We start from the raw sequence: 25,034 nt of genomic DNA, 5'->3' as shown, positions 1-25,034 counted from the left end.
TCCTCTTTTTAAGGGTCTTTAAGAATTGTTTACTGAGGGGTGCCTAGATGGCTCAGATCGTTAAGCATCTGCCTTTGACTCAGGTCATGATCTCAGGGTCCTGGGATTAAGCCCGGCATTGGGCTCCTTGCTGGGCAGGGAGCCTGCTTCTCCCCTGCCTCCACCTGAAGCTCCCCCTGCTTGTGCTCTCTCTTGCTTTCTCTCTCTGTCAAATAAATAACATTGTTAAAAAAAATTGTTTACTGAAAAAAGAAAGTTAACCTAACAACCTAACATTTTCCAAAATCTTAGCAATCAAGACTCTGGGATATTGGCATGAGCTTTTACCTACTTAATATTTACGTACTAGTTATCCCATGAGAATTATCCAAGTTATGAAGAAGTAAAAATCAAGCTTTAGCATAAAAAGTCTCTTCCAAATTCTGTGAGGCCACCTTACTCTCTTTCTATGAGATGATTCAAGAAACTTTCAGTTTTGATTATTTGGGTCCCAAGGAAGCCCCCATTACCAATAGGGCTGTTGGGAGGCTCTGAAAGAGCTGTCTGTTTCCCCCTTGCAATCTTTCATGCAGTAAGCTTGATTTCATTTTCCATTTGAGGGGGAAAAAATTATCCACAAACTGAAAATGAAGCAAACTATGTGTTTAGCATCCGTAATTGTATCCTGAGGAAATGTATTGAGAACTGCCTGAGAAAAAGCAGACCTCTAGACCCCTGTGCTACTGGCTCCTTGTTAGGGGATAAGCCTGTTGTTTGAAATGCCTGATTGGAATCATCAGTTTGCTAAACCTGTGCGTCTCAAGAGATATTACTTGTTCTTTCTGTGGTTCATGTCTGATGGCTCTGGGAAGATGGTTCTGACTGTTGTACCTCTATGGTTTACAACTCTCTGAAAATAAGCAATATTGTATGAAGTAGTCTAGCTTCTTACATAAAGGGTCCTTCCCCATGGGGTGCCTGGGTGGCTCAGCAGTTTGAGCATCCGATTCTCTTGGTTTCATAGGGCTCTGTGTTCTGTGCTTAGTGCGGAGTTGTCTTCAGATTCTCTCTACCCTTCCCTCTCACCCATGTGTGCTCTCTCTCTCTCAAATAAAATCTTTTAAAATTAAAAAAAAAAAAAAAAAAGATTCCTTCTCCAAAATGGGAGATACAAACTTGTTTCTCTCACTTTCAATGGGCACATCTTATTATCCACTTGTTAATCCCCTAGTTAATGAGTAATAAACTTTGACACACTCTCAAAGTCAATGTGTCTAAGAAATTTTCCCCTAACCCATTTATTATTTCACTTATTGAATAAATATCTGTCATGTTATTTCCCTGCTGAAAACTTGCCAATGACTATGTACGGGATTAAAGTCCAAACTACTGAATTTGATCTTCTGAGGCCTTTATCCTCTTGCATCTGCCCATTTGTCAGTCCCATCGTTGGTCTGCCCTGGGTATGAGGGTTGCTGCTGACTAGCTAAACTGCTGATAGTTCTTATCATTCTTGCACTTGGTTTGTTTTGGATTTTGAAATATCTGTTCCTTTGAGCAAAAGGCTCAAAGAACTCACAGGATTAGGGGGATAAGACAAGGCATAATGTGAATTTAGAAAACTCAAGCAGGATATCTGGCTGGCTCAGTCGGTGGAGTATGCAACTCTTAGTCTCAGGGTTCTGAGTTCAAGCCCCATGTATAGACGTTACTTAAAAATAAAATCCTTAAAAAAAAAAAAAAGAATGAAAACTCAACCAAATTTTAAACATGTATTTCCTAATACTTAAGGTGGTAACTCCTTTTCCTTTTGTTGTCAGCTAATACTCATAATTACACAGAAATAAAGGGTTAAAGGTTACCCCCCCAAAATATTTCTCAGTGAAGTGCCCAAATTTGAAATATTTTTCTAAAAGATATGATAAGTGTCCTTTCTTCCTTTGTCTAGATTTAGTGTTTCTCTGGACTTCTCAAGAGCCTTGTTTTCTGTAACTCTTTTTTATTAATGGGCTAGAACTTGTGGAAGTTTTATGGGCCAATTTATGAACTGGAAATCTCTGGTCTGATTTAGCTTTCACTGATAGACTTATCTCTTTGTGTCCTGTTCATTCCCTTCACCCCTACTTGTCACAGGTTGTGGCTCAGTCACTATGGATCCCCTGGTTTGCTAACATTACGGCTGCTTTAGAGATGGAGGTGGGCAGGTGTAAGACAGATCACAGACCCAGGGAGTCAGTATCTTCCCAGATGCCCCTCTGAACTCTCCATTTAGCTCTCTACCCCTACTTAGTGCTGCTCCTGAGTCTGTTGACTCTGACTAGTAGCTGCTGATGTTACTATAGGTTTTATTAACAGTTTAAAAATGTAGTGTAAACATGGAATGGAGGGTTCTTGGGGTCTTAATGTTTCACAGAATCCTACTCCTTGCCTTTCTTAGATTCTCTGCCTTGAGAAGAGCCTGATCCTGTAGTTTCATGGCTGCTTACCTGGCCAGTTCTCAGGTGTTAACACAGCAGCGTACATTCTAGGCCTACCTTGGATGTCTAGCCCTTACCTAACCAGCTCTGTGTTGCTTCTCTTGGTAAGACCTATATCTTTGGGCCCTATGGACAGAAAGGAGCCTACTTGACCCTGGTAGTACATGACAAACAACAGCTCAGAGCCTATTTCCCCAACGTGCTGACCTTGGCTTGCAAAAGGGATTTCTTAGAGGTGAAAGAGGAATGAAATTCTCCTTTCTTCACAGCTACACATCCTAGGAAAGAGGGCTAATCTTCAGTGTCATTTCCATAGGACTTTTCAAGCTTGTTCACCCTCCTCTTCCTAAAATCTACATGGGACCTTTACATGCAGACTCTTTCCTTGGAAAAAGGTGGCTGTCAGAATGGTGTTCACCCTCCTTCCACCTTTCGCATTTGTTCTTCCCAGCTATCTTGTTCTTCTTGTCTTGTGCTGTCCAAAGTGGCTGGACCATTGAGGAGTAAATACAAACCTCATAGCTCATGCTGCAACTGTAGTTTTAGAACAAGAATGTTCCTGTATGCTTCCTGTCCTAGCCCTACTCGCTATATTGCACTTCTTATCCCTCCACAAACAGTAAGCCCTGTGTCCATCTTGTTTTTCTCCCCAGGATCTAACATAGTGCCTTGCACATGCCCACTGTAGATATTTGCTCCTGAGTAAATAAATCAGGGTGTGAGTCTGAATTCTAGTCTCCAAAATATGTGTTCAGAGATCTTACACTTTGCCAAACTCTAAGGACTGACCAGAGTTCTCCAAATATCCCAGCCTTTTCTAATCCCTTCTCTCAGAATACTGGTCTTGCTTTTCCTGGGACGAGTTTGAACTGTCTTTGTGGTGGTTAAGAGACCACCTGTCTTTGTGGTGGTTAAGAGACTCTGGAGTCAGATTGTCTGGTTCAAATCCTGTCCTTACCACCTACCAGTGATTTGATCTTAGGCAAGTTACCTATCCTGTCTGTCTCATTTTCCTTGTAAGCAAAATGAGGATAATGAGCATACCTACCTCATAGTGTTAACATATATGAAACATTTATGATAATGCCCACCTCTGGTAATTTTTCCTATGGTGATGATGGTGAAATTGTCAGTTTTGTATCTAAAAAGTTGTCATATAACCCCTGCCCTTTTTTTTTTTTTAACGACATTTCCCATTCTAATATTTGCAGCTTTTTAGGCTAGTGTGATCCATCTATCTTAGAATGAACACTAGTTTTGTTATGATCCTAGCGTAGGTTTGTTTAACATAAAAATTTGCTTTTAAACCCTTCTTTTCCTCTCTTCTTCTTTTCATAGAATTTAATTCTCAAATAAATGTTTTTGCTTTGTTTTGCTTTAAGGAAAAAAGGAAAGAGGTTAAATTTCTAAAGGATTTAAAGGATAGATTTTTCACCATAAGCTTGTGGCCAGGCTTATAGTGGGTCCTTCCTCCAAATAGTGCTCTCCCCCTTTGGCTTTCCCACAGGATGGTGGCATAGGATGGCAGTTAAAGTCTGGCTTGGACATCAGGAGCAGCTCTGCCATTCAATCATGGGATCTTGGGAAAAGTACATACCATTTTAGAAGCTTGGTGTTCTTTTATTTAATACCTACACCATAAGGTTATAATAAAGATTAAAGGAAATAATGTATGCAGAATTTTAGCTCAGTGGCCAGCATAAAACAAGTACTCCATCAATGGTGTTTCTTACTATCATTGCTATTTTTATTGGAGATTGGGATTAGAGGTGGGATGACTATCCCTTGGAATTTTCCTATAGATTGTTCGAGACAAATGAAGTCTCTACCGAGGGGTGGGAATGAAAGTCTTAGGGTTACTGTGTTACTGATTGCTTTTCTTTATTTGCTTTGCAAAGGTTTTAATTTTTCCTCCTCTGGAAGAGAAGATGTAGATGTGAGAACATTAGGAAATGGTAAGATTGCAACAGCATCACTTGACTAGAACTAACCTTCAGACTATCACCCTTCTCAGACAGCAGGTTCGCTGTAGTCGCTTAGTTAAAACCAAAGTGGGCAGAGCCCAGAGCTTCTCCCATCGAGGAAGCTTTGTGGATTGTGGACCTACCTTTATAAATGATACGATTATGTCTTAACAGGATTTATTTCTTAAGAGGCCATCCTTATTACATGCCTGTAGTTTCTAAGGGACTTTTATGTGCATTAACAAGGTGGTGCCTGAGTTTTTCCAAAAGTTCGCTTATTAATTGTTCCATTTGATAACATTTCAGCAGCACCAGTATAGCTTTCAAAATGCACATCTTCATTTAAAAAGCGATTCTGCTCTCTTAGCCTCCATTTCTCTCATTTTACATTGTTGCATTACAAAAAAGATGATGAGAGTTAATCCTAAACTTGAGATTAATAGTCCCTTCCCCTTATGGAATCATAGCTTTTCCATTTCACTAGTGGATTAGGTTTAGGAGGATGGATTTCAGTTTGGTATCCCTGGGCATTGCCATGTGTGATAACGTTACTTTAGTGTAACCAAGTCAATTAGCAGCTCTTTGGATTTTCTTTTGTAATTAACAAGGCTTGTTCATGGACCTTTGGGAAAGCAGTCATTTTCACATACTGCCTGTACTGGGGTTTAGCAGCCTCCAAAAAGCCCCTTGATTCTTTCACACATCCTTCCCTCCCCCAGATGTAGTCATGTCACTAAACTTTCAGTCCTCTAGAGCTCAACTCGTTTTTTCACACCTCCTAACCCTCTTGCATTAGCCCAAATGTTAACTCCATCAACACGTTTCTGTTTCATGACGGGGTGTGTGCTGCCAGGAAGGCCCTTTGCAATTGAGCTGGTGAATCCTCATAGAGTACATTTCACTTCACAAGAAATTAAGGAACTTCAGCAGGTAAACCACTTCATGACATGGAAATTGTCATGTTTCTGCAACTCTATAACTGGACTGGAGTTGCTAATTGTTTCTCTTTTTCTGCTACTACAGAAAATTAATAATTCATCTAACAAAATCCAAGTCCGTGACTTGCAGCTTGTCACAAGGTAAGAGTGGACTCACAGGAGATGATCTCAGAAGGGAAGTTCTGGTTGTAGATGATTTATCTGTTAACAGAATTATCTCCAGAATATATAAGGAACTCTTACAACTCAATAATAAGAAAACAACGCAATTAAAAACAAGGGAGATGGTTAAGTGGGCATTTCTCCGAAGAGGATATACAGTTAATGAATGAATACATGAAAAAAATGCTCAGTATCATTTGCCATTGGGAAAAGACATATCAAAACCTCAGTGATAGCTCACTGTACTCTCACTAGGATGGCTATATTCAAAAAGACAGAAAAAAACAAATGTTGGCAAAGATGTGGAGAAATCGAAACCCTTGTATATTGCTGTGGGAGTGTACGTGTGGCCACTTTGAAAGACAGTTTGACAGTTTCTCAAAAGGTTAAACATAGAGTTACCATTATGACCCAGCAATTCCACTTCTAGATATATACCCAAGAGAAATGAAAATGTACATCCACGCAAAGACTTCCACATGAATGTTCACAGTAGCATTATCCATAATAGCAAAAAAGTAGAAACGGGCGCCTGGGTGGCTCAGTGGGTTAAGCCTCTGCCTTCGGCTCAGGTCATGATCCCAGGGTCCTGGGATGAAGCCCCGCATCGGGCTCTCTGCTCAGCAGGGAGCCTGCTTCCCCCTCTCTCTCTGCCTGCCTCTCTGCCTGCTTGTGATCTCTGTCAAATAAATAAATAAGATCTAAAAAAAATAGAAACAACCCAAATGTCCATGGACAATATATGGTATCTCCATACAGTGGAATGTTATTCAGTAATAAAAAGGAAAAAAGTCGTGATACATTCTCCAACATGGATGAACCTTGAAAACGTTATGAAGTGAAAGAAGCCAGATACCACATATCACATATTGTATGATTCTATTTTATATGAGATATTCAGAGTAGGGAAATCTATAGAGACATAAAGTCAGTTAGTGGTTGTCAAAGGCTGGGGGAAGTAGGACATGTGAAATGACTGCAAATAGGTATGGAGTTTCTTTTTTAGGATGATGAAGTATTCTAAAATTAGATTACGGTGATGGCTACACAACTCTGTAAACATGCTAGAAATCACTGAATCATATAGTTAAAATGGGAATTGTATGTAAGTCTTATCTCAATAAAGCTATTTTTAGAGAAAGGGAAGTTTGGGGCAAGGCTTGTGTGTATTCTGTGTATTTAGACAAACTTCCCTTTTTTTTTGTTTTGTTTTGTTTTGTTTTGTTTTGTTTTGTTTAGAGAGGCAATAGGACATATGAAAGAAGGTGAAGAAGAAAAGACCAAGTCCTATAGTGCCTTAATATGGACAAATAACACCATACAGAAGAAAGACATTGAATTCCTAAATGACATAAAGGTAGTTAAGTGCTCTCTTTCTCATTTTTTGATTGCTTATAAAAGAGTTCGTTCACTTTTAGTTTATTACTAGCAAGTAATAGGCTTTGGGGAATGTGAGACCTCGCTTGCCATTTACTGGTTGAATGATGGGGCAATTCATTGGGCCTGTTTGAGAGACAGCATGCCAGTGATGAAGAGCCTGTCTCTGGGCACAGATCACTAGGGTGGAAATTCTGGATCTGCCTTTCATAGTTGTGTGACTTTGGACAAGTTGCTTATCCTCTTTATGCTTCAGTTTTTTCATCTATATTATTAGTTAGAAGAATGAAATTAGTTTAGTCATATGAAGCACTTAGAACAATGTCTGGTACATAGAAAACCTCAGCAATCCTATTATTATATTTGGGCATCTGTAAAAAGAAAATACAAAATAGAATTGATCTAATAGAATTGATGCTAAGATTAAGTGCATAAATAAAACATGTTATACATTTTTAAGAAGGATAGTATATGTGCAGCACCAATATTTTGGTACCTGCTAGGTTTCCCCTCCCATGAGCATATCACTGTAGAGGGTCTACCTATTTATTTGCATATTTCTTCCCACCTGTCCCCACCTCTTCCTGTAAAGATAATTTACTCTCAAATGCAAGGAATGAGCCTAAATGAGCACAGAGATGTGTACAGTTATCACAACATTGTTTAAATGGGCAATATTTTACAATAATCTAGGTGATCTACTAAAGGAGAATGGCTTAATCTTACGGTTTATCTGTGTGATGAGCTATTATTGCTAGCCAGTTGTTAGAAATTATGTAGTAGCTATTTATTGACAAAGCAAAATGTTCCTGGTAGGTGCTAAGGGGGAAGAAAACAAGCTATAAAGAGTACATAGAGGGTGATGCATTGTGATGTGTACACATATATATGACCACGTAGAAAACAAATTGTATGGCAAAAGATACCATAAATGGGATTTATACTTATGAAAAATGCAAATGCCCAATACAGAAATGTAGACAAAGGATATGAATAAGCAGCTGAAAATGAGCAACTCCAAATGCCAAGAATCATCTGAAAAGATGTTCCACTTCTGGATTGAAGTAACAATAAGACCTCACTTAGTCCTCTGAAACTAACAACACCTTATGGGTGGCATGGAGGAGAAAGCTAGTTGTATACTTAGTCAGTAGAAATGTAAAGTGTTTAGCCTTTTGGGAAAACAATGTAGCGATGACTATAAAAACTAAAAATATACTGGTCTTCTACCCAACACTTTTACTACTGGCAATCTGTCCTGAAGAAATAAAACTCCAGTGCTTAAGGATATGTGTGCAAAGATGTTTACTTTATTCAAAGTGGCAAAATCAACAACACAACTAGAAACAAAGTGAATTTCCTTCAAAAAGAAAAGGGAAGAACAAGCTGGAATATTATAAAGCTATTTAAAAAAACACAACAGCATGTGATCCCATGTAGTTTATGTTATTGTATGCATATATACCTAAAATTGTTGTAAAAAAGGATAGAGGTAGGTCTATGTCTATGACTTAGAGAAACACCCAAGACATTATGAGAAAGAAAGTGAAGTGCAGAATCATGGTTATAGTGTAAGTGTTTTGGTGAACGCATACAAGTCATTTACCCGCTTAGACAAATTCATTTCTAACCCAGAGGGTGGACTAGATCACCTCCAGAGGGTCTTCAGGTATCAGGTTTTGTGATTCTATATCAAAAGCTGTTGGCTTTTGGTCCATTATCTGGGGCCTTTAGGATGATAGTTTAACTTTAGACAGATATCTTTAAGGTTGCAAAACAAATTTCTAAATCTCTATTCCATCACGTGTACAAGTCAGTCAGAATGCTGAGGGGAAAATCAACTCATTTTAAAAATAGATTCAGGGGCACCTGGGTGGCTCAGTCAGTATAGCATGTGACTCTTGATCTTGGGGTCATGAGTTCAAGCCCCACACTGGGTGTAGAGCCTACTTAAAAAAAAAAAAAATAGATTCATTATTTGGAGGTAGCCCAATTCAGAGCTAATTCAGAAATAATGCCGAATAATGCTGAAAGATGATTTTTGGAGGTTCAGAGTAAACAGTGAAAGAGTCTCTCTTAATGGTTCACAGCCCAAATAGACTGATGGAACTAGCTGACTTCTGATTTTTTGAGTTGGGGTTAAGACTGTTCTCAAATATTCCTATTGTCATCAAAAATACAAAAAACTGAGTTACTGTTCCATGTTGAGAAAGAGTCACTTCAAACTTAACTATTTGTCTCTTCTTTTTTAAGGGCAACCTACTTTTAAGGGAAAAACAAAACAAAACAACTTTTGTGTATATGTGTTTCTGAAAATTCAGCAGAAAGTGGCCAGCAGAGTGGAATGTTAGAGTAAATGGTTCCCTTGTATCTACTGAAAATAAATAGACACAAAACACACACAGGAATGTGAGGTGATCAAGTGTTATGTTGGAAGCCCAGCTCAGTTAGTACTTCCATTGACTAGTTCATGGTTCGCAGGCCTGGGAGTGAGTAGCAAGAAAGAAACAGGGAGAAGAGCACTCCTTAGTCATTCATTTAAAACCAGCTGTTGCTATACAGAGGCCATATCTGTACAGATTCCTTAACAGTTCAGCCTTGTCCTTTTTTTGTCTTTTTGGCTGGAGAAATGTCAAACCTTACGGAGACAGCCTGTATCAGCAGAACAAAGTGCTTCTAAATTCGAAGCCTTAGAGAATCATAAAACCCATGAGTTAGGAGGGGCCGTTGACTCACTGCCATGATCAAAACAGTCACACCATTTCAAGTATAGTCTTTGTCAGAGCTTGCTCTTTCTTTCTTGGTGGAGAACTGGATGGAGGGAAGACCAGACAGAAATCCTTCTCTGCTTAGCATGGTTTCAGGCACTCCCAAATCATGTAAATTAGGAAGGAGTTGTTCCAACAAGAAATGGCAGAAGATTCAAAGTTCTTATGAACCTACATTTCTTGTTATGCCCCATATCTATTTTTAAAACTTGGAATTAGTTGACCTTCTACAATATTAATCTCTGTTTCTTAATTATATATCTTGTGACAAGAGGAAATCTCTAATTATAAGAAAAATAAGCCCATGCCCCTAAAAAAAAAATCTGAATTGTAAAAAAGACATGCAGTATGATTATTCTAAAGTAACTTGAACTGGCTTACAAATACTGAGAGGTCCTGGTTTATTGTACACACTTCTTTGTGATTATTATATTGAAACATATATCACTAAAAAGTGATGCAGCTGTTAATTTTCTAGATATTTCTTTTCATATGACAACAGCAACAACAAAATAACCTTGTAAGTAGGTGCATGGTTGTCCTTAAAACATGTACACTGCCCATACACACAAGTGATGCTGAGGTCTCACCTTCTACAAACAGCCATTTCTCACCTCAGCTGTTAGGTCATCTGTTGGGTTGAGGGGAGAGGAAGGTAAGAATAGGTCTTCTAGAAGAACTCTGTTAAAAGTGAAAGACAGGCTAGAACTCCAGGGTCCTACTCAATTTAATTAATTAATTAAATATTAGAGCAAAAGAGACCCTGGGGATCATTTACCTCAAAGCCTTTTTAAAAATGGCATACTGGGGCCCAGTAAGTGAGTAACTATGGACGACGTTATGAGAAGTTCCATAGAGCCTGAACCTTAGGGAATACTATTTAGTGTTTCCTATTACTATTATACTACTATACTACTACTACTATTACTATTATACTACTATTACAATACTATTAGTATCTACCCTGACAGTGATATGAGGTCCTCCAAAGAAAATATCTGTGGTGGGCCATGGATGACGGAGGTGTTGAGACAGGCTTCCCTGGGCAGCAAAGCTGACTCTACGATTGTGTAACACATCCTCCTCTAGGACCTAAAGATCGACCAGAAAACACCTCTGCGGGTCCTTCACCGGAGGCCCCTGGCTGTGAGAACTCGCATCATTCACTCCATGGAGTCACGCTATGTGGATGAACATCATTTCCACCTTTATCTGAAGACTCAAGCTGGAACGTATCCTTTTGCCTTCCACATAGCAATACTCTAACCAGAACCCTGTTGGAAGAGTTCAGGCTGCCCTAGAAAGTAGGTGCAACTTGATCTAGGAACGATTAGGGTAAGGATTAGGTTGGGGAAGAATCCTTTTTTTGGGGGCGGGGAGGGAGGGTTCCCAACTAATTTGTATCTTTCAAAATGACATTTTAAACCACGAGGCAGCAGCCAATAGAGCGTGAACTTTAAAAGTGTGTCACACAATGCTGACTGTATAGTGAATACTCAGGAAACAGTTTTGATTGATTCATTTATTGATTTGTCTCTATGCATTTTGCAAGTCACATTTGGGTCCTTTCAGCATTTTGAGCATTTGCCCCAAATCACCAAACACTGATAGTAGATGGGAATGGCCCTACTTTACGTACTGATCTTCACTTCATTTTGGCCACTGGCCCTAAACAAGAGAATAGTCCAGAAATGATCACTTGTTCATATGGTTCATATGGTTTGTGTTCACCTGTTTTGTGTGGTTTTGTATCCAATCTGAGTTTTTAGTTAAAATACATCAGGGAGTTGCCATCCATATTCATCCATATTTCATCAAAGGAATCACATCAAAGAAAACCTTTTTACTCAATTCCAGCTTTTATTTTAGAGTGCTAGGTGAAATGCAGGGGTTTTTTGAAGAAACTAATGTCTTGATTTCAATCTTATTAAAACATTTTTAGGACCAGGCATGTATATGTTACTTATGGGCTTAGCCAAGAAAAACTGTCTGCTAAAGCTTTAGATACCATGTGGTTATACACAAAAGTATGCGAATTTTTCCACATATATTGCTCAATATGCTGAACTAGTTCATTTGACTTACACCTCATCCTTCTGGATATGAATAAGAACCATTCTGGCCCTTTTAACTGGTTGTTCTGGGGCTTTTTGGTCATCTCCTCTCGTCATTGCTACTTGGAAGTAGCATTCTTGAAAGAGAAAAAGGATGACAAATGTTGAGTAAGTATGAGTTCAGCAAAGAAGGCAGTTACTAGATAATTACATGTCTTAAGCTTGAATGAAAACATTTGGTGAGAGTAGAGTGAATACACTTTCAGAAAGTGAGGAGGACATAATATCAGCATATTCATGGTATAAGTTTTTTATTTGTCATCTGAGAATAAACTTATTTTTCCTATTTGAATTATATTAAATTTTTATACTAAGTGCCAGTTTATAGGACACAACATAATACTGAACGGGTTTTTACTGAATGCTATCAAAATTGTATCTCTCAGATAACAATTTTCAAGGCTGTAGTAGAGTCCTGTGTAAGGAATGTTAATGTAATCTTAATAAGTAATTCCAGGATTGGCCATTGATATCAAAATTTGAAGACCAACGAGGGAAACATGAAATCGCCCCTTTCAAAAAAGACTTAATTCTCTTGCTAGCCATGTAAGAGGGCAAAGAGCTAAAACTTAGGCCCCTTGATAATCCTTCTGAAAGGCCTTTATCAACAGCTAAATTGATATTCTTATTGTCCCTCCCATCCTACTGCTGTTGTGTCACTGGGTCACATTACCAGGAAAACCATCATTGGAGTCACTGTGCGTGACCCTGTGGAAACCGCTCTTCTGGCAGATGCCAGCTGGTGTTATTGAAAAATGGGACCCAAAAGATGACAAAATGTAATCTGTGGCAAAGAAAAAAGAGCAAAGCTTGTTTTGTTTTGTTTAGCATTGAAGTACAGTTCATTTTAAAAATCCATATCCAGGGTTGCCTGGTTGGTTCAGGCAGTGGAGCATGGGACTCTTTTTTTTTTTTTTTTTTTTTTTTTTTAGTTTTTAAAAAAAGATTTATTTGACAGATAGAGAGCACAAGTAGGCAGAGAGGCAGGCAGAGAGAGAGGCGGAAGCAGGCGCCCCACTGAGCAGAGAGCCCGATGCAGGGCTCGATCCCAGGACCCTGGGATCATGACCTGAGCCAAAGGCAGAGGCTTTAACCCACTGAGCTACTCAGGCACCCCAGGACTCTTGATCTCAGGGTTATGGATTTGAGCCCCATGTTGGGTGTAGAGATTACTTTAAAAAAAAAAAAAATCATTTCTTATTTCAATGTTTTATTTAAATTCTAGTTAGTTAAAAAAACAAATGAAAAAAAAAACAAAACTTAAAAAAATTCCATATCCAAACCTTGGCACTTGGAGATGAGCTAAAGGAAAAAGAAAGGCATGACTTTGGTAAGTTTGGTGTAAACACAGGTGCCAAGTCCTGCTGTTAGCTGCCAGGCCGGTAGGAGCCAGTCTGCCAAAGCTCATTTTCTAAGACACACATCATGGGTCACAGCTCAGAAATAACCTCTCCCTTGTAACATTTCTGCTTTCGTCTGTCATTTCCCTTTCACCTATCAAATCTCACCAGTTAGCTAGCATAGCTATCTCCATTGTTTCCTTAAACAAAGCCCAGCTACATTAAAGAGTTTGTACATGGAGACTTTGGGAGAACCAAGCCGAACCTTGGCTCTCTAATGAATGTGACTGCAGACATTCTTGAGCTGGATGTCGAGGTAAAGCATTTTATTGTGGAAGTAGCTGTTTGTACATTGAATTCAGCCAAGGTTATGCTTTTGGGGGGGTGGGCTTTAGGCCAAATAGGTATCTATCTCCACTTATTTAATGGGTATTTGAAAATGGTCAAAATCTCACAGTAGCATTGTATTGCAGGGAGGGACCATCTTTGGAATTTTTATCTTCTTAAAAAATACAAGATCTCATTGATGATCCTTGGAAATATATAGCTAATTTACATGGGGCATGAGATCTTAAACCCTTAAGTGGGTCAAGGAAGTGAAACTTAAGATCCCTTCATATGTCCTTCGGACTCTACGGAGTTGATTCCCATAACTGTTTTGTTTTACAAAAAATTTAAGGCAGGCTACTCAGAAACATACATTCAGGACAGGGATAGAAAATGGGATCAGCCAATGTTTACTGGAACAATGAAAAAAATAAAATTAAATTAAAAACAAAAAGATTTTAAGCAGAGGATATGGGGGGGTTAGGTGATCCTGGTGGTGGATATTAAAGAGGGCATGTATTACATGGAGCACTGGGTGTGGTGCATAAACAATGAATCTTGAAACACTGAAAATAAAATAAAATGGAAAAAAAAATAAACACACACACACACACACACACACAATAGTTCTATAAGGGACCCCTATGATGTGGTATAAATTTTCTGCTCCTAGGGTCTGAATTGAAACAAGGTTAAATTCTTAAGTATTTAAAAGAGTGGATTTAATAGGTCCTTCCGGCAGTTCTCCATAAATATATTTTCTCATTTGACCATCAATAGGTACTGAGTCACAACTTGTGCTCCTTGACGAATATCTGATGAAGAATGGGGTCCCTCTCCCATGCCTCCCCGCCGCATAAAGAAAATATTAGGAGGCTAGGGTTTTGCACTTGGGATTATCAATTACCAAAAGAAGTGGGCTTAGTGGCCTCGTGTGCAAACAGCTATGGTAATCCCATGATCACTTGCACATCATCGACTTACTGGCAATTCTCGAGGGCTTTCAGATTAGATTTTACACAGCTCCTGCATTCAGCCATTGATAGCACCTTCAAGGTTGCAGGGAGCATTCTCAGAGGGACTGTTATTTTGAGGAAGACAGCCTTCTGTTAAAGTAAATCTCAACTGCATTCATCTTTGATCTTAATTCTTAGAACAATTTAGCAATGTCAGAGTCACAGGCCAGTGTTCCTCATCCACGTTTGTTCATTGAAAACACCTATAGAGCTTTACAAACCTCCCCTGCTTTCAACACTTACAAGACTGTGACCTGAAATGTTTAGTTTTCAGGCACGAGAAATAACCCATTAGCTTATATATGGGTGTTCAGTATGTGGCTGTGTTCTGAAACAAAACCAAAATATCTTCTTGGATTTCTAAAAGATATGCGTATACACACAAAACAGTTATTTGGGTTTTTCTAATAAAATTTCCTGATTCTGGCAGTGACTCGTAGATTGATTTTAAAAATCACTTGTGGTAAAGCATTTTGAGTTTTAACAAGACATGGGTACAGTGGACTTTTTTAAACTTCTCAAATTGGGCCTTCTACGGTGGTTCAAGCACTTCTGAAAGCCTAGGAAGTGATTGTTGTATGTGGAGAAAAAAAAGTCTGCTACTGTAGTTTCATTATGACTTAAATCAAGGCTTTGTTCTAGAAGAGTCAAACCAAGTGAGTAGAGATAGATAAATCTGATTTTAAAAGAAACAAGAATTCTGAAATGATATACAATGATCATTTATCCTTTTCTAGTTCCAGGCGATCTTTCATACTCATTTGTTTCTCATTCGGTTGCTAAGTTACAAATAATAACCCTAAGTGTATAGACTATTGTTAAATGCAAGATGAGACAATGGAAATGATCTGAAGGATAAAAGTTGCAGAGACTTCTGAGGGAAAGTTGGTTTGTCCCTGAAATTGTTACTTTACCTATAAATAACATTTACAAAATTTAGATGTACTCTAGTCTCTTCTTGGCCCAAAGGTACGAGTAAACAGCTGAGTAACCATTCAGATACAGACCTTGGGCCCAAGAATCTCAAGGCCGACCATGGGTTTTTGAGTGTTGAACTGTGGTATTCAATGACTTTTCTTAAAATTCAGCTTCTGCTGTGGCCTTATATTGAAACTATTAAGTTTATGCATTACCAGCAAATGCTTACTGCAACAGTAATATGTTTTCATGTCTTGTTTCCTTCCTTCTAGTCTGTAGATGTTGACTGGCCCCCTGCTCTGGATGACTAGCTTTCAAATGTGGAAACAGAGTAGGGTTTTTGTGGAACGATGCAGACCTCCATTCAGCATACACTGTATAATGGCTATTTACTCACCATTACAGTGTCTTGGAAACCATTTGGATCATGTTGATCTATGTATTTTAAAATCTGTTGTAACATCTCAGGATCTATGTATGTGTATATGTTGTGTTAAATGTTCTGAGGATGTCTTAGGATTTTTCTTGTTCCTTCTCCAAACCCTACACGCCAGACTATGAATAATGAAAACATTCTCTTAATTTAGAGATGTACACAAACAGGATACATTCTCTGATAATCTGAGAGGCTATCATTTGTTTAGCAAAATTTCCCTCCACAAGACATACCACCTTCAAAATCATGTTCGAACTTTCTTAAATGATCTTGATAAAAGTTATATCTAGATTTATACAGCACAGTATCCTATAATATTCTAGGATATCAAATGCAAATCTAACATCATTAATATTTTTCCCAGTAGGCTTTAAGCAAGATATTACCAACATAAGTACTTTTTGATATAATCTATCACAATCTTAATGACTTCAAGTAACTATTTTGACAACTTAAAAATATCAGTACTTTTCCTGGGGAGGGAAAATGAAACCTTAGGAATTGAGGCATGCCCTGTTAAGAGACTTCCATAAATCTTTTAAATAAGGAGACACAAGTGCCTTCAGTAACTTCAAACCCAGGGATAAGATTTTGAAAAATTAGGACTGCTAAACAATCTGCTATTATTTCAGAGTGCTTCAGTGTATTATCCAAGTTCAAACGTCTTCATCAAGTGGATATTACAATTTCCATTTTATAAATATGAAAACCAAAGAATGAAAGTTAAATGATTTATCTAAAATCGTTAGTTACTTCAATATCAGGGGCTAAACTGAAGTTTCCTGGTCTCTAGGGTCCTTTCTTAATAAATCTTGTTATTGAGTACCCGTTGTATGAAGGAGGCACCTGAGAATGTCATTTAAATGCACTAACCAAATAAATAAATAAAATAATTAAAATGAACAAATAAAACAAATGCACTAAGCATCAGAGATGACTTTTGGAATTTAGATATCAAATCAAGGAGGTTGCCAAAAAATAGCCCAAGTATATGTCATATGAGCTTATATGACTACTATTTGTTAATAAGTTAATCATCAGTTGGTACTATGAAGAGGAAAAAATGAAATAAGCTAAATCTAAAGAAAACGGATGGGTCGTTAAGAGAAACGTTTCAGTAGTCTCATAAAAATTGCAGATTTAAGTGTATTTTCTATCACCCTGATTCAACTATCTGAGCTTATTTTAGAACTCATGTGACTTGGATAGTATTGGATGATTGTTTCCCATCACTTCATTAAATATACTTCATAGATACCAAGATGTATCATTCATTTATCAGGAAAATTATTTGACATTTGTAAGTTTCATATGTGAATACTAGCAAATAATTGTTTCACTATTTTCAATGCCAGAAAACAAGAAAGGGATAATAGAAATAAACTTCTGATAAACAGGTAAGAACTTTTGTGTGAATATTTCTCCCTTTTTGGGAAAATTTTGCTACAAAAAAGATTTAAATAACTTGGGAGATAGTGTTTTCCATGTTTCTTTTTGGCTCAGCTTTGAATTTAGTGGAATCTGAAAAATGGAAAAATTAAGAACCTCTTTAACAGAAGATTTCTATTTCCTAAATTTCTATTCCTGACATTATGCAAAATTTCCAGCAAGAAGTAGACATTAGCTGTATATACTTTACTTATTCCATATGTTCATATATTATGAGACACAGGTTGTTAAAAATCAATGTAGGTCTTTGTTTTATGCAAGAACTGAGAACATTAAGTAATGAAAGTACTATAGTTTCGCTTTTGCCTATATACAATTATTTTAAAATTAGTTTTGTGATCTTTTCTCATAGCTTTATTTTGTAATTTTTTTTCATTTTCAAATTTTTATTTAAATTCTAGTAACATATAGTGTACTATTGGTTTCAGGAGTAGAATTCAGTGATTCATCACTTACAAAAAACATGCAGTGCCCATCATAACAAGTGCCCTCCTTAATACCCATTCACAGCTTTATTTTTTTTTCAAACTTTCATTTAAATTCTAGTTAAATCTTTAATAAAACAGAGAGAACGAGCCCCTTTTTACTTCGTAGTATTTCTTTGTCCCAAATATAGTCTATGATTTAGTTTAGGAAAAACATCAACTCAACTCTGAATACCTGGAGAAGCCGAAAGAAAGAAAGGAAAGAAAGGAAAAAAAGAAAGAAAGAACAGAAAGAAAGAAAAGAAGAATTTCCCAAGTAATCAAGTAAGATAACTGGTTACATTAACAAGTTATATGAAATAAACTTAGAAGTTAAATTTTGATTTCTAAAGAGAAAAATCTTATTTATCTTACTTAGGCTAATCTTTTCTTTTGAAGCTTTATTCTTGATTTTTAAGCCCAAATAATGAGAATGAACTTTGATGCAAGGTTTTCTGATTTCTAAAACTGGTACCCTTTTGGAGCCTGGGTGGCTCTGTCCGGTTAAGTGTCTGACTTGTGATCTCAGCTTAGGTCTTGGTCTCAGGGTAGTGAGTTCAAGCCCCATGTTTTTTTTTTTTTCTTTAAAAAAAAAAAAAAAAAGATGGTACTTTTATTATGGAAAAAAATACTGCTTTTATGATACTCATTTAATTGTTTTCATCTTGAAATAATTTCAAACTTACAGGAAAGGTGCAAGAAGTACAAAGAAATACCTATCCCCCAAACCACTGAGCTGGTGATGCTCTGTCATCCGTGAATGTGAATACTTTAGCATACAATTTCTACAAACAAGGACATTCTTCTACTTCGTCACAATAGGACTATCAATTCAGGATGTTAACCCGGATATTGCAACCATGTAATCCACAGAGCCCACTCAAGTCTCACCAGTTGTTCCAACAGTAACATTTCACAGGCAAGGGATCATGCTTTGCACATAAACGCTTTGCACATAAGTCCTCCACCAATCTGAAACAGTTCGTCTTTCCTTGGCTTTCATTATTTTAACATTTTTAAAGATTTCAGGTCAGTTATTTTGTAGATTGCTCTTCAATTTGGGTTTGCCTAATGTTTCCTTTTTATTAGATTGAGGTTGTACCTTCCTAGCAAGAATACCACATAAGAGGTATTATCTTCTTATCAGGTGTCCTACAATTTTGATTTATGCAGTTACTGATGACTGGATTTTTTTTTTATAAACATATAATATATTTTTATCCCCAGGGGTACAGGTCTGTGAATCGCCAGGTTTACACACTTCACAGCACTCACCATAGCACATACCCTCCCCAATGTCCATAACCCCACGCCCCTTCTTCCAACCCCCCTCCTCCCATCAACCCTGTTTGTTTTGTAAGATTAAGAGTCACTTATGGTTTGTCTCCCTCCCAATCCCATCTTGTTTCATTTACTCTTCTCCTACCCCCTTAACCCCCCATGTTGCATCTCTTCTCCCTCATATCAGGGAGATCATATGATAGTTGTCTTTCTCCGATTGACTTATTTCGCTAAGCATGATACCCTCTAGTTTCATCCACGTCATCGCAAATGGCAAGATTTCATTTCTTTTGATGGCTGCATAGTATTCCATTGTGTATATATACCACATCTTCTTTATCCATTCGTCTGTTGATGGACATCTAGGTTCTTTCCATAGTTTGGCTATTGTAGACATTGCTGCTATAAACATTCGGGTGCACGTGCCCTTTCGGATCACTACGTTTGTATCTTTAGGGTAAATACCCAGCAGTACAATTGCTGGTCATAGGGTAGTTCTATTTTCAACATTTTGAGGAACCTCCATGCTGTTTTCCAGAGTGGTTGCACCAGCTTGCATTCCCACCAACAGTGTAGGAGGGTTCCCCTTTCTCCGCATCCTCGCCAGCATCTGTCATTTCCTGACTTGTTAATTTTAGCCATTCTGACTGGTGTGAGGTGATAACTCATTGTGGTTTTGATTTGTATTTCCCTGATGCCGAGTGATATGGAGCACTTTTTCATGTCTGATGACTGGATTTTATAAATGAAATCTTTTTTTTTTTTTTAAAGATTTTATTTATTTATTTGACAGAGAGAGATCACAAGCAGGCAGAGGGGCAGGCAGAGAGAGAGGAGGAAGCAGGCTCCCTGCTGAGCAGAGAGCCCGATGCGGGGCTTGATCCCAGGACCCTGAGATCATGACCTGAGCCGAAGGCAGCAGCTTAACCCACTGAACCACCCAGGCGCCCCTGATGACTGGATTTTAATCAGTTAATGAAGGTCGTGTCTGCCAAGCTCCTCTACTTTTATAGTTACTCTTTTTTCCCTTTAATTAATAAGTATTTTGTAAGGAAATCAAATGTTGATCTACTAGTTTTAGCATTTACTGAAGATTTGGCAAAAACCAATCTAATTCCACCATTCCTTCTCCATTTATTGCTTAGCATTCCACTGAAAGGCAGAACTTCCTCTTCTTGTGGATTTGTGGCTTCCTGTTTTGTTTGACAGGTCATAATAACAAATGCAAATGCATACATGCACACATAGTATATTTCTTTACATATATTGAAAATTGGGAGTTGTATACCAATACATCCAATTTCAACCTTATTCTAGTTTTCTCCCCCCCTTTTTTTAAATTTATAATACCTTTCTCTGACAGAAATCTGGCTCCCATTAGCCTTCATGTATTTACTTGATAGATCAGTTCCCCTCATAAATAACCAGTCTACTCTTGCTGCATCCTTATTCCAGATCCCTGAGAGTCTCTTCCATACTACTATTTGAGAAGCCCTCAAATGTGCTCCTCATGTTTCACCCTGTATCCCATACTGGGCCACCACCTTTGGCTCCTGTGGTAGTACCTACCTGTACCTTGCTCAGAATAAGTAAATGACGTTTGTCCTGAATTATAGGGAGAGAGGCAGGAAATAAGTCAGGAGGGCAGAAAATGAAAATCTTTTAAAAAATGCATTCTAGTACTCTACAAAAATTATCATTTCAAAGGATAGTTACATGTGCAGGTATTTTCAGCTATAGCTTTCCATAAAAATGCCTAATGTTTTTAAGCAACCAAAATACCCTTCCCAAGGAGGATGGTATAAATAACAAAATCTCACCAATATTTTTAAAGTCAAATCACAACAAAATTTTAGGAATTTTAAAGTTTTTCCATTTATTATATTACTACAAAAAAATCACTGTATACAGAGATATTACAAAGGTAATAAAATATTCTGTACAACAAAAAGGATTTTGACACTTTACAAATGATTGTATCTTTTTAACACATTTAACATTAAATAATCTGAGAACTTTGAAAACACTCAGCACTTTGAAGGGGCTGGGGGTGGGAGGTTGGGGGAGCCTGGTGGTAGGTATTACGGAGGGCACGTATTGCATGGAGCACTGGGTGTGGTACATAAACAATGAATTCTGTTACACTGAAAAGAAATTAAATAAAAAAAATACTTTTTTCAGTATCTTTAAATTTATTATACTCACTAAAAAGCATATCAAAATACTGCCACAGTAAAAAACAGAATAGTGCCATTCTGTAGGGTTCTGAATTCATCAGTTAGGATTTTTCACTACATTCTTTTAAAACATGAGACATCTCTAAAGGGTTTATCTGGTCTGAACCATGACCCCAATGAAGTCTCCTGAGAGACTTCTATACACTGATTTCCAATACTCCATCTTAACCTATTTCTTACTACATTTTAGGCAAAGCTATACTGTTTTGATTAGATAATAAAGAAGAAAAATAGGTAAGATGTTTACTTTCATCAAAAACTTGTATTTTATTTACTCTGCTGATACCCCTGAAAACCCAATTTATTGAAGCACCAACAGAGAAGATTCTTCTTGGGGAAAAGGAATGAAGGCCTTTACTAAGAAAGTAGGAATGAAGGAGGGACAAATGCAAGACATTTTTATGAGGCAGAATTTAAAAGACTTGATAACTAAGTAGGACAGTGAGGGAGAAAAGGAATAAAACATGATTCTGAGGTTCTAATTAAGTATCTTGGATGGCAGGGTAAATGATAATGCCGTTAATGAAAGCAGGGAATGCAAAAGGGAGAGGCAGTTTATAAAGGCATTTGGGTAGCGTGAGAGAAAGCTGAAACTGTAGGCACTGATGAGGTCACCAGGGAAAAAACAGCACCAAATGAGGGCTGGGGTTGAGATTCTGGGAAAAAAGTCAACCTCAGAGAGGAATCTTATCTACCACAGAAACCTCGGAGGAGTATCCAAGAAGGGAGTAGCCAATAGGAAAAAAGGTTATGGATAGGTCAGGCAGAATAAGGACTGATAAAAAGACACTAGATTTGACAAGGAAAAGTGTCTCTGGTCACTTTCCCCAGAATATCATAAGAAAACAGTAAGAGGGGGCACCTGGGTGGCTCAATCAGTTATATGTCCAACTCTTGATTTTGGCTCAGGTCATAATCTCAGGGTCACAAGATGAATGCCAGGTCGGGTGCTTGCAACCTGCTTAATATTCTCTCTCTCTCCCTCTCTTTCTCTGCCCTTCCACCCACCCTTGAGAGTACACTTGCCTGCATGCCACCCCCCACCAAAAAAAAGAGAAAAAAAAAAAAAAGAAAAGAAAAAGAAAACAATAGGAGGTGAAAGATTAGTAAGCCAAAGAATGACTGGGAGCTGAGGAAATAGAAGCTGAAAGTATTTCCTGAGTCCGGATGTGAAGGAAGGAACATGAAGGTAGTAGGAAAAGGTTTTGTTTCCTTTCTTTTAAGGCTAAAGAAAATGTTCACCACAGTTACACAAAGAAAACCACCACTAAATGGTGATGTGAGGATACGGAAACAAGATGGGAGACTGAGCAGGGTCCAGGGTGCAAGTAGAATGTAGAAAGGCAGAGGGGCACTTTTTCCTCAGAAACTAAGTGTGAAAACACAAATACATTTAGAGATAGATGAGAAGCAGGTTGCCAGATTCTTTTTATATTACAAAATAAACTCTATGATCAGTAAGTAGCACCCAAAAAATGAAAAAAAAAAATCCACTGGAAATACTTTAAACACAGATGTAGCAGTACCTTAATTCAGCTTACATGGGGTGGGGGACGGGGGAACGGTGGACAAAACACAACCCTGCAAAACAAGTCAATTGCTTATTTAATGCAAAAATCCAGATATTCTAAAGTCTGTGTTTAAGCTGGCTAGTGCTAATTATTACAAAATTACAGGATTCTGTATTCTTTTTTTAAAAAGCTCACTACCTATCGACCACTATCTGGAGATATCCTGGGTTCATTAATATTTTGAACAGAAAAGAAATGATGCCTTCCAAGGTATTCTTTCTCCCTGGTAAATTCTTCTAAAGTATGTTACATGCTTATGGTTTTTAAAATTATATAACAAATGTTTCATTTTTAAATCATAATTTCTGAGAAATATTAATGGTACTTAGGTGTCTTTAATCTTTTTCTTCTTCTGCTTCCTAGACTATCCTAACCCCAAGTTTTATCTTGCTCTCCTTCCCAGTCCCAGTAGCATTCAACTCAGATTTTTTTAGAGATTCATACATTCAGACATTCATACATTTCCCATTTTGATTGTTCCAGTAAACTTACTGGTTTGGTTGGACACTGCATAAATGAAATGACACACTGTTTCTAGCTCAAAACATGCTCAACATTTATGGTGGCTCTACGTGTAAAATAGAGTTCAGTCACTTAGCATCATGACAACTCCATCACAACTAAGATTACTGCCTAAATTCTACCATCATTTTGTAACTGGGATTACTTTGCTTTCAAACAGTTTGGATTACCATTATTAATCCTTTACCTGAAGGTGTATGATTCTGACATAAACCCAATGTCACATTAAATAGAATTATAAAAATCATGAACACCTAATAATTAAAGCTGTTCTTTCAAAAAACAAAGTTCTATTAGTAGTACTTTGAACATTCAGTATTTACTGAGTGCTTAATATGAGGCACAGCCTGTCCTACAAACTGGGAATTCAACAAACAAAACATAAAAATTTTTACCCTTGTAGAGCACATATTCCACTAAAGGAAAAAAAATTAAAATAAAAAATAAGTGCGTAGTAAAGGTCAGACCTGGTAAGTGCTACGGAACAATATAAAGGAGAGGAGACATGGAGTACTGATATGTACAGACTCGAGGAAGGCCTTGATCAGTATTAGATGAGTGAATCTGAAGGATGTTAAGAAGTGAGCTACGCATGTATCTGAGAGAAAAATAGTTAAGGCAGAGAGGACACCAAGTACAAAGAGTCTGAGGCACAAGTATACTTGGTGTTTTTGAAGAGAGGCTATGAGAATGCCTGGAGCTAAATGAGAAGAAAACGCTAAGAGATGAGATAGGAGACGGAGTATGTATGAGCCTGCCAATTTTAAGGATGCTGGTCTCTACTCTGAGTGGGAATGGGGAGCCACTGGATGGTTTTGAGCAGGTGAATGATACCATTTGACTTGTTTTAAAAATACTCATTCTGGCTACTTTGGGGAGAAGAGACTATAGGGGCACAAGGATGTAAGAGCATCTTTTGAGGCTATAGCTTCAAACTAGGCAAGAGATGATATGACAGTGGCTTAGAAGAGGAAGTTACTAGTGGAGGTCAAAAGAGGTGGTGAGCTTTGGGTATATTTTGAAGTCAGGGCCTACCAGATTTGCTGATGGATTGAATCTGGGAGAGAAAGAAAAGAATCAAGGATGACTCCATGGTTTTGGACCTGAGCAACAATAGAAGCATAGCACTGCTATTTACTAAGTTGAGGAAGAAAAAGGAGAAGCAAATTAGGAGAAAAGATCAAGAACTCAGTTTTGGATATGTTGAATCTGAGCTAGATTTTTGTTCATTAATGGGTTTCTAAGTAGAGATGTCAAATAAATAGTTTTACATACACATGTAACCTCCAAGTATGGAGGTCAGAGGATAAGTCTAAGGTAAGGATAAAATTGATGAACAGAGAGCATGAAATTGGATGAGATCACAGTGAGTGAGGAAACACAAGAAAGAAGAGAGGTCTAAGAAAACTTTTTCACCTTAAAGAATGGGTATAAACCTAAAATCATAAGCAATTTTAAAGGTAGGGATTTAAACTGTCCAAAATGTAGAGAACTTCCCCTACCTTGAAAGTTCACTTCAACTCTTTTCTGTCCAAGTTACAATTTTTTTTAAAGACTTTATTTATTTAAGAGAAAGAGAATGTGTGTGCACAAGAGCAAGGGTGGGCAACGGAGAGGGAGAGGCAGACTCCCCACTGGGCAGGGAGCCTGCTGCAGGTCTGGATCCCAGGGTCCCTGGGATCATGACCCGAGCC

At 37.7% G+C, this 25,034-nt stretch overlaps 1 protein-coding gene across 3 annotated transcripts in view; it reads left to right on the top strand.

Moving 5' to 3' along the window:
• The window catches only part of LOC111148146 (pseudouridylate synthase 10), a 68,439-nt gene extending 51,195 nt beyond the window's left edge, over positions 1–17,244 (top strand). For 2 of the 3 annotated variants that reach the window (XM_022504580.1, XM_022504581.1), the window contains exons 12-17: positions 4,355–4,411; positions 5,274–5,350; positions 5,444–5,499; positions 6,760–6,877; positions 10,755–10,897; positions 13,336–13,586. In XM_022504580.1, the coding sequence (XP_022360288.1) occupies positions 4,355–4,411; positions 5,274–5,350; positions 5,444–5,499; positions 6,760–6,877; positions 10,755–10,897; positions 13,336–13,579 (695 nt within the window). In that variant the 3' untranslated portion in view covers positions 13,580–13,586. Of the gene's footprint in view, positions 1–4,354; positions 4,412–5,273; positions 5,351–5,443; positions 5,500–6,759; positions 6,878–10,754; positions 10,898–13,335; positions 13,587–15,652 lie in introns of those variants that run through there. The other variant, XM_022504582.1, reaches the window with a different exon arrangement.
• Positions 17,245–25,034: the final 7,790 nt, after the last annotated feature.

The sequence above is a fragment of the Enhydra lutris genome, unplaced genomic scaffold (genome assembly GCF_002288905.1).
Source record: "Enhydra lutris kenyoni isolate GAN:26980312 unplaced genomic scaffold, ASM228890v2 scaffoldscaffold18, whole genome shotgun sequence".
Lineage (NCBI taxonomy): Eukaryota > Metazoa > Chordata > Mammalia > Carnivora > Mustelidae > Enhydra > Enhydra lutris.
The sequence above is the reverse complement of the archived record's forward strand: the minus strand, read 5'-3'. Positions and strand labels throughout refer to the sequence as shown.